This window comes from Panthera onca, chromosome E1, assembly GCF_046562875.1.
Source record: "Panthera onca isolate mPanOnc1 chromosome E1, mPanOnc1 haplotype 2, whole genome shotgun sequence".
NCBI classification, from domain to species: domain Eukaryota; kingdom Metazoa; phylum Chordata; class Mammalia; order Carnivora; family Felidae; genus Panthera; species Panthera onca.
Genome location: NC_138352.1, coordinates 59182694 through 59196014, shown reverse-complemented (window position 1 = coordinate 59196014; position 13321 = coordinate 59182694). Strand labels below are relative to the sequence as shown.

Sequence of the window (13321 nt, the reverse complement as noted above, 5' to 3'; positions counted from 1 at the left end):
CAACCTCTCCCCAAGGGCACACTTCAGTGCCAACAGAGGAGGGAGGTTGCTTCTTTGGGTCTGCAACTCTGGGCCAAAGCTAAATTGCTCAGGGTGCCGGAAGGAGAATAGGGCCCTGCCAGGGCTTGCCTCCTCCACCTGCCCCCAGGATGTTCAGTGTCTTCTCTCCTTGGGGCTAAGCAAGTTATTAAGAGTATTAGGCTGAATGGGGGCATTTACATGTCTGCTGGGGAAAGGCCTAACATTTAGGACCCTTCTCAGGAAAGCCACCTACTCCTGGCATTCTTCTGACAGGTCTGCTCCCGTGGGGCACGCACCCATTCTGTCCGGTCTAGCATCACCTTCGTTATGGGCCTGGCACCGGCTCTATCAGATTATGCCACCTCAGGACAGTGTCCAGTCCCAGCCCCCCACAGACAAAGTTGCCCTCAGTCTTCTGGTTTTTATTTGCCTGATCCCCTCAGAGCCCCTGCCCTGGGGACTGGGAAGGGAGGGACTCCAGAGAATACACAAGGACAGACTGAAGAGGCATGGGAGGTGGGGGTGCTGAGGCTGGGCCACCAGCTCCTGAGGAGGGTGGTGGGGATGAGCGAAGAAGAGTCCAGTGGGAAGCCAGCCGGGCGTCAGGGTCACCAGAAGAATGGAACAAACTTTCCCAAGGATTCCCTGTGGCCACGGTGCCCCTGCAGCCTGGCCCAACCGACTCCCCTTTGCAGCTCCTGCTCCCTTGGGCAGAAAGCTAAAACTGGCAAGAAGCAAAGGGTGCCTTTCGCAAGAGACCCATGGCTGGGTGGGCAGCGTTCCCTGGAAAAGTGGCCTGGACTGGGGGACTCTGAGGAAAGGCGGTAGGTGTCTGTGCCCCTGGCCAGGGTGGGGGTGGGGGGGCTGGCGTTGGTGCTGCCCACACCGCTCCTCAGCTGGGGCTCAGTGCTGGGCTGCCCTCAGGACTGTCGCTCACCAGGCACTCGTTGGATTTGAAGCTCGCCAGGGACTTGCAGCTGGGGATGGAGGCCAGGGAGCCGCAGAGGCCCAGCATGGAGGGCGTGGGGTCCTTCCCTGGGGAGAGAGGGCAGGTGAGGCCAAGCCAACTGGTCTGCCTGTGTGTGAGTTGGGGAGGGGGGTACAGGCGAAGGCAGTGGAGGGGCAGCCCTCAGGTGAACCCCCCCTCCCCCAGGAATTTTTCCTCATTTCTGGAGCATTTGCCATTTTCAGTTAAACCTTGATAAGCATCTGCCCATGCCATGCACAGTGCCAGGGACACTGTATTGTAATCGTCAGTTTATGTCTCTGTCTCCCCCTGAGGTTCATCCTCTCTGTCTGTTTATTAAACACACGGTGAGCACTTGTTCCGTTCCAAGCACTGGGGATACAGAGAACGGACGAGACACAGTCCCTGCCCTCACGGAGCTCACAGTCTGGTGGGGAGACAGACACACGGACAATCACAAACACAGTGTGGCGGGGTTCCACGTCCATAGCCTGCCTTGTCTCAAAGAAGATCTAAAATCATCCAGTACAGTGTGGTTTTTAGAAAGAAAAGGCAGAAGTCCAGGCACCGGGAAAACTAGGGCGGGGAACCAAGGTGAAGCCAGGGGAGGGCAACACAAAATGCATGCGTTGAAGTCCTGGACATTCGCTTGAAGAGAGCCACTAATTTGGCTCTGAGCTTCCTGGCAGCCAAAGAAAAGGGGGAAACAATGGTCAGGCAAGCGGTTCGCAGAGTGCATGAGATAAGAGCAAATCAGTTAGGCAAAGAATTCCCCAAGAATTTGTCAGCCCCTTGAGGATGTCATCATGCCAAAAAGCCATTGAGCCCTCACCATATGCCAACATGGGTGGTTATTTTAATCAGCATCCCCATTTTACAGATGGGAAGTGCTCAGCCAGGTGAAGTGACTGACCAAGCTGGCAGGGGAGGAGGCACAGCTAGTTTGCCCTAGGGTCTGCCCAACACCCCCAAACCAAACTTAATTGCTGTGCTAAGCTCTCTGGAAGGGCTGAATGAAAGAGGGAATCGGCCAGGGCCTGACCATAGGCCCCAAGGCCTGGCCTCAGCCCTCCTTGGAAGAGTTGGGTGCTGGATCGGGGGCTCACCGATGGGGCCCCAGGGCTCCTCATCCCGTTTGCCCTCTCCCAGGCGCTGGGAGTCCGAGCTCAGACTGGCTTCAGCTGACAGTGGCTCCGTGCTCATGAAACTGTGTCTGTGGCAGAGCAGAGGGCTGGTGTGCAGGCAGAGGCCTACAGCCCCCCGCGCCCCCCCCCCCCCCAGTGCCCCTCTTCCCAGTAAGGGCCAGCACTCGGGCCCAAGCTGAGCCTGGCTGAGGCTTACCTCCGGTAGAGCTTGGGGTTGTTGGCACCCTCTGCCCCATTGAGCGTTCCTAGTGACGGCCATTGGTTGACCAGGGGAGTAGTGAGCTCTTTGGAACCCTGGGCCAGGGGAACGTGGTCACCGGGGATCAGACCTGTCCTGGGATGGGGAGGAGGGGTCAGGACTGGCTAGGAGAGGGAGCAGAAGTGGGGAGGGGGGGGGCGAGCTCAGAAAGAGGTGGTGGTGGGGTTAGGAATGAAACCTGGGTAGCAGAAATGGGGACAGAATGTTGAGGATCAGTAGGGTAGATCCTGGGAGTCAGTGGAAGGTACTGGGGGTTAGAGAGGTGACGGGGATTTGGTGTGCTCCTACTGGGGGATGGAGGGGACAATGGGGTGTTTGTGGGACTCAAGTCAGTGTGGAGTGGATAGAGAACAGAGTGGGAATCCTGAAGGTTAATGGGGTATCTTGGGACTCCTGCTGGGAGGTCACAGGGTAATGAAAAGGTCTAGGGGGGAGCTATTGGGGATGAGTAGCAGTGAAGTCAGTGGTCACCGTGGGGATGATGGTCAGTGGTTGTGGATCAGAGGGCTGTTGAGCAGAGGGAATAACGGATCGTGTTGAAGGTTGCTAAGTAACATTTGAGGTCCTTATCAGTAATGTTGGGGTCCCAGGAGTAATGTTCTGTAACCATGCTAGCTGACGGATGAAGTGGGGCGCCCAGGATCTTACGTTGAGAGTAACTTAGTTCGCTGGGGACGGGGGCCTGGGGTGGAGGAGGTGAGGGGATCAGTGGTTTGATGCTGGCGGTTGGTTGCACTAGATGCTGTTATCAAGGAAGGTGACGTTAGACTCTGGGGGCGATGTGGTCGGGGTGGCCGGGACGGGGAAGGGCGGCGGCGGCGCTCACAGCTGCTCCTGCAGCTCCAGGATCACGCCTTCCAACTCCCGCTTCTCGCGCTGGTTCTGCGCCGCCGCCTCCTCCAGCTGCAGCTGCAGCCGCCGGTTCTCCGCCTCCAGGTCCTTCAGCTGCGACTCGCGCAGGCGCACCAGCTCCTCCAGGTAGCCCTGCGGGGCGCCGGCTCAGCCCGGGCCGCGGGACGCGGGGGGAGGGTCCCAGCGGCCGCCCGCCCCCCTTCCCCCAGCCCGCAGCCCCCGCCGCGGCATCACGCACCTTCTGCGCGTAGACGATGCGGAACTTCTGTTCCATCTTGTGCCATTTGCTGTACCAGCTGTCCTCGTCGGTGACGAGCGGCAGGTACGGGTGCTCGGGCGAGTTGTCCTCGCTGGTACTGCTCTCGGCGCTGTGCCGCTCCTCCTCGTCCGTCAGGTAGTCATAGCTTGGGGGAAGGAGCGGTGGGCACGGCCCGCTCTGCCCGCCCGGGCTTCCCTTGCCGGCCCCCTGGGGCGGAGGGACCCGGATGCCGGCGCAGCCTGCCCCCTGCCCGCCGTCCCCCACCCATCACAGCAGTCCTGCTGCTCACCTCTGGGTGAACTTTAGGTAGGGTGTGTAATCGATGACCACGGGGGTCTTCCCGTCCAGCACTTCGCCCTTTAGGCAGAAGCTGGGGGCAGAGGAACCACAAGGTTGGGGGCGGGTAGGAGGAGATGGGAATGTGGGCGTTCGCGGCTAAACTCCCTCCGCCACCTCCATCCAGACCCCACCTGAAGTCTATGGCGCTCAGTCCGATCAGCATCCCGGTGAGGACGGTGGCTTCCTCCCGAAGCATGATGGCTCCCGAGTCATAGAAACGTCTGCGGGGCGGGGAGCGAGGGACTGATGGTGCAGCATCCTCCCGCGGGGGTGGCGGGTGGGGCACCCCTCAGGACTTCTCTTGTTAGCTTACTACAGACCTTTCCTAGAGGAAGGAGGGGTCTCTTTCCTGCTCACCTCTCAGGTGTGGATCTGGTCTCTCCCTCAGAGTGGGGCCCACTGTGCCTCCCACCTATTAGAACATGTGTTCCCTGAGAATACTTTCCTCCATCCTCTGAACTACCCCTTTCCCGCAAAGCATGGAGTCCTCCAGAATGGTAAAATCAGGAAACCAGTTCTAATCATTAGTGCTTGGCATACAGCAGGTGCTCAAAAATATGGTGATGTAAACTCTGACATGTGAGGACAGACTAGAGATAGAATGGGGTAAAAACATTGGGTTGTATGTGACCACTGGGTTGGTGGGGAGAGAGACATGACCCTGACCATACTCAGCTTCAAGCACAAATTCTGCCTGTGACCCCGGCCCCTGAGACCCATTCTCTCTGCAAACCCACGGTGCAGGGACTGAGGCTCGGCACACTGGGACTCTGTCGTCCATGGGTAGCAAGTACAGACTGCTGCCACTGTTTGCGGAGTAGGTAGGGCTCTGTGTTATAGGTCATGGAACAAGGTTAACATAGTTGAGGCTTGTTCAGAGGTGTGTCTAAGGTTAGGGCTGTGCATGAGGTCAGTGCTGCCGAATGGTGGAGAATAATTAATCTGACTTGGAAGAGATGGTGGTGGTGCTAAAGGTGTGTTCCAGGAAGGCAGGCGCAGCGGCAGAGGATAGTCTGGGAGAGGGAAACTAGCAAGCTAGCAGTGCATGCTGGGAGTTGTAGTCCAGGTACCGAAAGTTGCTCTAAGAATTGAAGGATCGAGTATGTTTAGGCAGTGAACGTGCACACTGGGATCTGTGGGCCGAGCTGACTGAGAGGGTCTGACCTGGTGGTCCGGGTGTCCCGCAGAGCTGTGGTGATGTATTCGGACATTCGCTTCTCCATCAGTGCCACTCGGATCCATGCCCGGCCCTGGAAAGCACACTCACCTTTATTTGTTGCCCTGAAGGGACCCATGAGTGCACTATTGGGTCTAGACCTCCTGTGGCTCTTCTACCCAGTGCCTGTAGGCAGGGGTGAGGAACAAGGAGCAGGCAATCCCCCCCTGTATTCCCCTGCAACCAATAGCTGCCCTCACCCTGCCCATCACAGGCCCCTCACCTTGGCTCGGGCTGTGCTGATGTTTTCCATGTTCTCAATGCTGCTCACACAATTGTTGGGCACTTTGCTGCAGGCCAACCGGATATAGTCCCAGAAGCCCCGCTGCCCGTCTGAGCTGAACCAGCTCACCGGACCTGCTGGGGCACAGGCTGAGCCAGGGCAGGGAGGGGGCTCAGCAAAACCAGGGAGTTTGTACAGGGTCCATGTAATGGGGTATACACATGCATAAGTATAAGCAGCCACGCCCACACATGGTGCCTCCCCCGAACATATGTGCACACACATGCATGTACACAAAGGGCTCACTAGCATATAACTGCACGCCCATTGATTGGGCTTGTGGGCACCCACTCAAGTGGCCAGAAGACCCCGTCCCCTCTTCCCAGCTCTGTGCATGGCCCAGAGTCAAAATGATGGGGTTCAGAAAGCCACAGGGTAGAACAGAGTGGGTGGCTGGAAGCTAAAGGCTGGGAGTTAGGAGGGCTGGACAACAGGGGACAGGGAGCTGGGCCCGCCCACCTTTGAAACGGTGGCTGAGGATCTGCTCTAAGATGGCTGCAAAATTCACAAACTCCTCGGATGAGTCATCGATGGGTTCTGCCGTATACTTCTCCAGCAGCGTTTTCACAGAGAACCTGGTGAGGGGTGGGAGAGGGGGAAGTGGGGGTCCAGTGAGACAACAGGGTAATGGCAGTAGAGGAGGGGTGTTAGGCAAAGAGAGGGAGAGGAGGACAGAGAAGAGGTCATGAAGAGCATGGGTGTGGTGGGAAAGGGAAAGAAGGTGAAATACGGAGGGATACACAGTGACCACAGAGGTGCTGTGACCTGGGAGTGATAGAGTGGCAGGTGGGAGACTGATTGACTTATAGGTGATAGGAGAGGTGACAGCTAGAGAAAGGAAACTTCAGGAATAAAGTATGAGAGGGGATAGAACAGGTAAGAAGATGAGACACCCGGAGTCAGGGGTCTTTCCCAGAGCCCCTTCCTTCTTGCCCATCCTTTGGAGTTGCATTTTCTATGTGTGTGGGTCAGAGGTCAGCTAGGAGTTAGAAGTGGGTTTGTACCCCTGCCCTGTGCTGTCTTCTGCTATTGCTGGAACAAACTTCAGTCCCTTCTGGGGGCGGCGGGGGGTCACCTGTGCCAGGACATGTGAGTTGGCACTGAGCACATGGAGCGTGGGCATGCAAGGGTGGCCAGGTGGGCTTTTAGCACACGGATGCCCCCCTTTCCCCTTCTTCTTCCTAGCCTGGTCGCCCACACACCAGCTGCCCAGAACCAGGCGGTGCAGAGCTGGGCTGGGGCGTTGTGTGTCTGTGCGTGTGTGTCTGTGCGTGTGTGTGTGTGTGTGTGTGTGTGTGTGTGTGTGTGCAGGTTGTGGGTCTGACACACATTGGGTGTGTGTGTGCGGGACATTGGCAGCAGATCTCTGGAAGGGGTCTTAGAGGTCCAGACACCTGGCTTCTCAGAGCGGAAGGGAATCAAGGGAAGCCAACAGGGCTGAGAAACTGGAGCCCAGCAGCCCCCGTCCTTCTCTGCAATCCTGCTCAGAGCCTCAGCTACCTCTGCAATCCCTACCCCTGCAATCCCCACCTGCCATCCCTGCACTGGGATGGGGCAGGAATGAGGACACAGCTCCCAACATCCCATTATTACCCTATTGTGGGTAGCAGAGCAAGAGTGGGTGTCGGGGGGATATGGGGGCTGCTTGGAACTGCCCTCCCCCCCTAAGCTTATCAAGCCCTGTAATGTGTCAAGCACTGTAGTTTGCATGTATTAGCTCATCCATCTTTACAACAGCTCTGGGAGGTAGGTCCTCTTACTATCATCATTCCCATTTGACAGATAAGGTAATTGAAGATTCAAGAGGTGGACTGATCTGTTCAGAGTCACACAGCTAGTGAGGAGTCAGGTAAGTATGTCTGATTCCAAAGCGCTTCCTCTTTCTGCTACATCTTGTGGCCTCCTGGTGGCCATCACGATTCCCAAGGCCTGGGAGCAGCCCCTGCCTCCTCTGCCTTCCACTCTGCAAGCTCCAGCCCTTACGCACTGTCCTCTGAGGCTCTCAGACCAATGGCAGAACTGAGCCAAAGGCCCTCCCTCCCTCTCTTTGGGCTTAGAGCTGGTCTGGCCCGAAATCAGAGCCAGGTCAGCGTTGGGGTCGTAGTAGATGGAAGCAGCCTGATGGACTCAAATCCTGTTTCCAGGTGATATCCATGTGGCCTTGGACGGGTCATTTAATCTCTCTGAGGCCCAAACAGGAATAATAGAGTACCTGCCTCAGGCTCCAGGAAGGACTGGGAGAAGGTAAGTGTGATAGGCCATTGGGCAGGGGTGGCGAGGAGCAGGGCCATTAATGGTAAGGTCGACCCTGCTGGAAGGAGCGTGTGTTTAGGGCATTAGCTGGGCTTCATTATGCAGCACGCTTCACCCCCTGTGATATTTTCTGGTCATCTGGGTCAGCCCTCAGTGGGGGCCTGGGGCTCGTTTCAGTGTGGCAGCCATCTGCCATCTATCCTCAGGGGTGTCGCCGAACTGGTCATTGCCCCCGGGAGCCCCATGGTGTGTTCCTTGTTAGGAGGTGCAGTGGCTGCTGCAGGTTACCATGGAGATGGGGAGGCCAGGGCCCAGGGGAGCCCTTGGCCTGCTAAAGGGAACTGTTCTGGGAGCTGGAGGCGAACCACATGACAGTGATGAGGTAGCAGGGGCCTGAGGGGTTTCTAAGTCTTTGTCATGCCCCCAACCCCCTCCAAAACTCTGTCCCTCACACCCCAGCTCTAAGCCCACTTCCGAACCTCCAGAACCTCTGCTTCTCCAGCCTAGGCCAAAGGGAGATTCCCCGCAACCCCCCCCCCCCCTTTCCCCATGCACTCAAGAGGCTCAGTTGTCCTAGCAGGCAAAGGAAAGAAGAAGAACCTTCTTCTCAGAGACAGGAAGGGTACCATCAGGAGAGGGCTATTTTCATGTGCCAGGCATGTGGTCCTACACGAATTATGCCATAACTATTCCTTGGTGTGGCTGTTACATTGACAGTGGGGATGATGAGGCACCCAAGACCCAGAATGGTTAGGAGACTTCCCATGGTTGTACAGCAAATAACTGATGAAGTCAGAGCTTGAACCTGGGACCCTCTGGCCCCAAAGGCAGAAACCTTTGTTTTATACCATAGTGGCAGGGGTTGAGAGGTGAGGGTGGAGGCAGCAGCCTGCACTTTGGGCTGGGGCAGATGCAGTGTGGTTGGGTGTGTGCTCAGGAACCTGGAAGGAGCTATGGCGGGCAGGAGCCAGGGCATCAGGTGAGCGCTGATTCCTGGGGGGAAGGAGCAGGGCCAAGGCCTGTGTGTAGGCAAGGTGGGGGTGGCAAGGCAGGACAGCTGAGCCCGGCACTTGGAGTGCCTGCCCTCAGAGGTGGCATGGGGGTGGGGAGGTTGCAGATGGAGAAGGCAGCTAGTGGGGGGGGGGGGAGGTCCTAGAGGGAGAGATGAGGGCAGGTGAGGCTGAGGGACAGTGGCTGGGCAGCTGGCCGCTCCTGGCTCAGGGCAGGGCAGTGAGGGTGAGTCACTGCAGGGCTGAGGTGGGAAGGTTCATTTCCTGGGCCCCCCAAAAGCAGATGAATCTTCCCAACACTGCGACAGCCCCACCCTCAGGGACACATCTGCCCTCCCAGTCTCCTCCCTGGAACCCAGGAGACCCAGGCTTCTGCGGTCAGACCCTCCCTCCTTCCCACGGCAGGCACAGCATCCCTCACCCTTCACTGGGTGGATTCAGGGGCTTTGCCCACACCCCTAGTTGATCCTGCCACAGACTGCAGCTGCCCAGAGATGGAGGAGGGCACATCTCTGCTCCCGGATTTAAGCCTGGGAAATCTCCCAGGAAAGCCCCACCCCTGAGAGGCCAGGATGTCAGGGGTGGGAGTGAGGGTATGCTTGGAGGGCGTTCAGGCCGCTACCTGTCAGTTCTTCTCTGCCCACCTCGCCCCCGCCCCCAGCAAGGGAGCCAGCCATCCCCACCCCTCCCCCTCACACACAATGTCACTTCCTGGTTTTCACAGGAAGCTGCAGTGCCAATTAAACATCCCTCACCCCTAGGCCCCGGACTGGGCATAGGCCTGACTTGGCCTAGAAGGATAGGGACCAGACCTCCAAACCCCCTCCTGGTCTGGGCCTGAGAGGAACAGTGGACGCGCTCCTCTTAACTCTGTGCTTCATCCCTTTTCCTCCGTGGCTCCTGTGCACCCTCCCGGCAGGCACGCTCGGTCCGTATTTCCGCAGCCCGCCCCGACGCCTCTCCCTGACCACCCCCCGCCAGCGGCGCCCACCTGCACACGGTGATCAGGTTCCTACGCTCCACGGCCACATTGCGGGAAGACGCTTTCTTGGAGGACAGCCCCAGAGCCATGGTGGTCTGGACAAAGCTCGCTTCCATCCAGATGTGCGGCCACTGCTGCCGCCACCAGCTGCCCTCCACCCCGCCTGGAGCCCCGGGCCCCCCCCCGCCGGATCACGGCTGGGCCCTCTGCCCGCCGGGGCCCCTCGATCCCTGCTCGGTCATCCCCCTGCCGCTGCTCCCGGTGCCCGGCCCCCTGGCACCCTCCCCCGGCGGCGATTCCAGAGCAAAACAAGGCCGGAGGGAGCTCTCCGAGGTGCTGAGCCGGGCCCGTCACCCCCCTCCCTTAGACGCCCGCCCCCCTCGGCTGGTGACGTCAAGGCCCTCGGGCCCCGCCCCTGGCAGGCCGGGCACCAATCCGCAGAGGATGCAGAATTTGGGGGGGGGGGGGGGGGGGGAGAGGGCTGGGGCAGAAAGAGGGCGGAGGGGGTCCCCGGAAGAAGCAGCGATTGGAAGGAGGAAGAGGGGGTATCTGGCCTGTTGTCCATTCCCACACTCAGGGCCCGGGACCCCTCGCCTCGCGTCTCTGAGTTCCAACGACTGAACTCCCTGGTTTCTGAGCTGTGATCGGTGGTGTCTCAGTTTTCCTCCTGCTGCCGGGGAAAGGAGGTCCTCACTTCCCATACCCTCATCGCAGCCCCGTCCCCCACCCAATCAGTATCTGGGTTCTCAAGGAGGCCGGGATCAGGTCTGCCTCCAGAGAGCGCAGGTGGCCCTACGCGGTAACCTAGGAGGCCAAGGAGCAGTCGGAGAGACTGTGTATCTGGTGTTTGGCTTGTCAGCACCGGCCGGTGGATTCAACGGCTCCTAGGGTGGGGGATGGGAATCCAGAATAAGCCGTAGGAGCCTAGCGTCTTGAACCACTCAGGACTGTGAGACTAGACTGGCAGCTAAGGGCCAAGGCACTGCTCTCTCTCTCTCTCTCTCTCTCTCTCTCTCTCTCTCTCTGAGTCCTACTACACCCACACACCATCCCAGGGCAACTGGCTTGAGGGTTAACCCCCTGGCTATCAGCATTGCTGCATGGTGCCATCAACTCACTCTGCAAGGCTAAGAGAGCCCCCAAAGCTGATCACATCTTTTAGGGTAAAGTGAAAGAAATGGATGCATTGCCTGGCTTTCCTGTCACCCTCTGCCTCCCAGTTGTTCTCTCATCCCTGCTTGCACCTGCTCCATTCCTCTACTCAACCTGTTCTCTTTCACACTCCGAAATCTCCAGCTCCCACAGAAATCCTTCTGTGTTAAGGTGGGGTACACCCAGTTTTCCCATTTGGCTTTAGGAATGTCCATCCTAGGGCTCAGCTTATGTGCATTCACCAACTCTGTCCACCTCCTGGATTTACTCCACTTTACTAGTGTATGGTCATATGTCCCCACATGGATTCACATGTGCACCAACATCTGAATATGATCAGCAGGCAGGGACCCTCTGTTAGCACAAACAGAGGAGGAAGAGATAAAAAAAAAAAAAAAAAAAAAAAAAAAGGGCCTATGCAAGCTCACAACCCCAGTCTCACTCCCTGGGCATTCCCAGCAAAGATCTCATGTCTACTCAACCTCAGCCTCAATTCTTGGCTTCCAGGACCTCAGACTTGGTCTTTTCTGTTTCTCCTTTGCCGTTTCCCTCTTCCCTCACTTCTAGAAGGCCCTCTTATCATCATCCTGCCTCCAGCTAGATAGCCAATGCCAATCATGATATTCTTTTGTTTTTCAGTTGCGGGGTATGTCATGTGAACAAAAGAGCATGTAAAACACATAGGTGCAGTTTAAAGAATATTTACAAAACAAACACCTGTGTCATTTCCTTAAAGATCAAGAAATAGAAAGTTGTCAAGAACCCAGGACTTCCCAAACACACCCAGATCTTCTCTTTATCCATCCCCCCAAGGGACAACCACTATCCTGACTTTTGTGATAATCATTTCCTTGCTTTTCTTTATAGTTTTATCACCTATATGTCGATCAATAAATATATAGTTTAATGTTTCTTTATTAAAAGAAAATTTGTTATTTGTCTATTCTTTCTCCATTATTTTCCTCGTATATGATTCCAATACATGTCAATACTACAGTTTATCTATTCTGTCACTGAGGGTAATTTTGTGTATCCGAAAGGGCCTAGTAAGAAAAATGGAAACCACATTATGTATTTCAGATAGAAGGGATTTAATACAGGGAATTGGTTACACAGGAGTTAGAAGACTAAAAGCGAAAAGAGAAAGAGAACACTGGGACGACATAGAACTCGTAACCAAATGAAGCAGCGAGGGCTGAGGGAACAAAAGAGAAGAGGTGGGATTGCTGCACCCAAAGAGACCACAGGTAGGGCCCTACTGAGTTGGGGCTCAGATTCAGGCAAAGTCACCAGCAGGCTGCTGCTTATTCCTCAGAGGAGCTGTTTACAAACCTGGTTCTTGGCGTGCAGAATGAAGCTGAAGGCTGGAGCCAACTTCCAACGACAGAGCGACTCAAAAAAAACCAGAAATATGGGGAGATAGTTCCTTCTTTCTTCCTCCTGCCTTCCATCTCTCTGTAGTGTCTCTTATTAGCAGAACCTAACAGAAAGACAATTAGTAACAGAGACTGGGAAGCAAGTTTGCAGAGTCAGATGCACTCAAATCAGACAGCAGAGACACAAATAGTGGATTTAGAGCAGAAAGGCAAGAAATGAATAACTGACATTAGTCTGCCTCTCTACCTGCTCAACATTTATACACATCTTTTTTTTTTAAGTTTACTTTTATATATTTTGAGAGAGAGCTAGGAGCAAGCGGGGGGGGGGGGGGCAGAGAAAGCGGGAGACAGAATCCCAAGCAGGCTCTGCGATGTCAGCGCAGAGCCCCATGCAGGGCTCGAATTTGTGAACCAAACCATGAGATCATGGCCTGAGCTGAAACCAAGAATAGATGCTTAGCCACCCTGGCACCCCTGTACACATCTTTCTATACGTATTTGAATAGTAACAGGGGTGACTGGGTGGCTGTCAGTTAAGCATCTGACTCTTCGTTTCATCTCAGGTCATGATCTCATGGTTGGTGAGTTTGAGCCCTGTATCAGGCTTTTCACTGACAGCTCGGAGCCTGCTTGGGATCCTCTCTCTCTCTCTCTCTCTCTCTCTCTCTCTCTCTCTCACTTTCTCTCTCCCTCCCCCACTCACTCACTCTCTCCCTCTCCCCACTCTCTCTCTCTCTCACTCAAATAAATAAACTTAAAAAAAAAAAAAAAAGAACAGTAAGCCTGGGTGGCTTAGTCAGTTAAGCGTCTGACTTCAGCTGAGGTCATGATCTCACGGTTCATGGGTTTGAGCCCCGCATCAGGCTCTGTGCTGACAGCTCAGCCTGCTTCCCATTCTGTGTCTTTCTCTCTCAAAAATAAATAAACATTAAAAAAGAAACTTAAAGAAATAAACAGTAATGAACTTCATATGTTTGCCTCGCAAGGTGCAGTTGTCCTTTGTACAAATGAACATGCTCTGGTTCCCACTCCCAAAAGTGAAGCTGCAAAGTCACTTCGGTAACAGTATCCATTTCTGGGTGATGCTAATACCTCACCTAGTTCAGCCACATTTCCTCTAGAGGATTCTGTAACCTAAAGGCTAAATTATGAAGTTCATTATCAACAAAAAACCGCCTATAAAATAATAAGGGAAAGAAAGGAG

At 55.6% G+C, this 13321-nt stretch overlaps 1 protein-coding gene and 1 long non-coding RNA gene across 6 annotated transcripts; one reads left to right on the top strand and one right to left on the bottom strand.

Annotated features, from left to right (window-relative positions):
* Window positions 1-427: 427 nt before the first annotated feature.
* Window positions 428-9965, bottom strand: RUNDC3A (RUN domain containing 3A). Of its 5 annotated transcripts, none has more exons than XM_060645927.3 (11): window positions 9596-9965; window positions 5801-5916; window positions 5282-5430; window positions 5007-5092; window positions 3974-4063; window positions 3793-3873; window positions 3483-3648; window positions 3219-3376; window positions 2330-2467; window positions 2095-2201; window positions 428-1056 (listed from the first exon to the last, which is right to left on the bottom strand). In XM_060645927.3, exons 1-11 carry the CDS (start codon window positions 9700-9702, stop codon window positions 914-916), a joined length of 1341 nt encoding a protein of 446 aa, XP_060501910.1. In that variant the 5' UTR covers window positions 9703-9965; the 3' UTR covers window positions 428-913. The 5 variants fall into 5 exon arrangements, with proteins under 5 accessions (XP_060501910.1, XP_078293200.1, XP_060501907.1 ...); XM_078437074.2 differs by having other exon boundaries at window positions 5282-5418; XM_060645924.3 differs by having other exon boundaries at window positions 5282-5415.
* LOC132687556 (uncharacterized) lies at window positions 5926-9632 on the top strand. Its single transcript, XR_009614184.3, has 3 exons — window positions 5926-7190; window positions 7486-7585; window positions 9524-9632. It is a non-coding gene; the product is annotated as an uncharacterized LOC132687556 (long non-coding RNA).
* Window positions 9966-13321: the final 3356 nt, after the last annotated feature.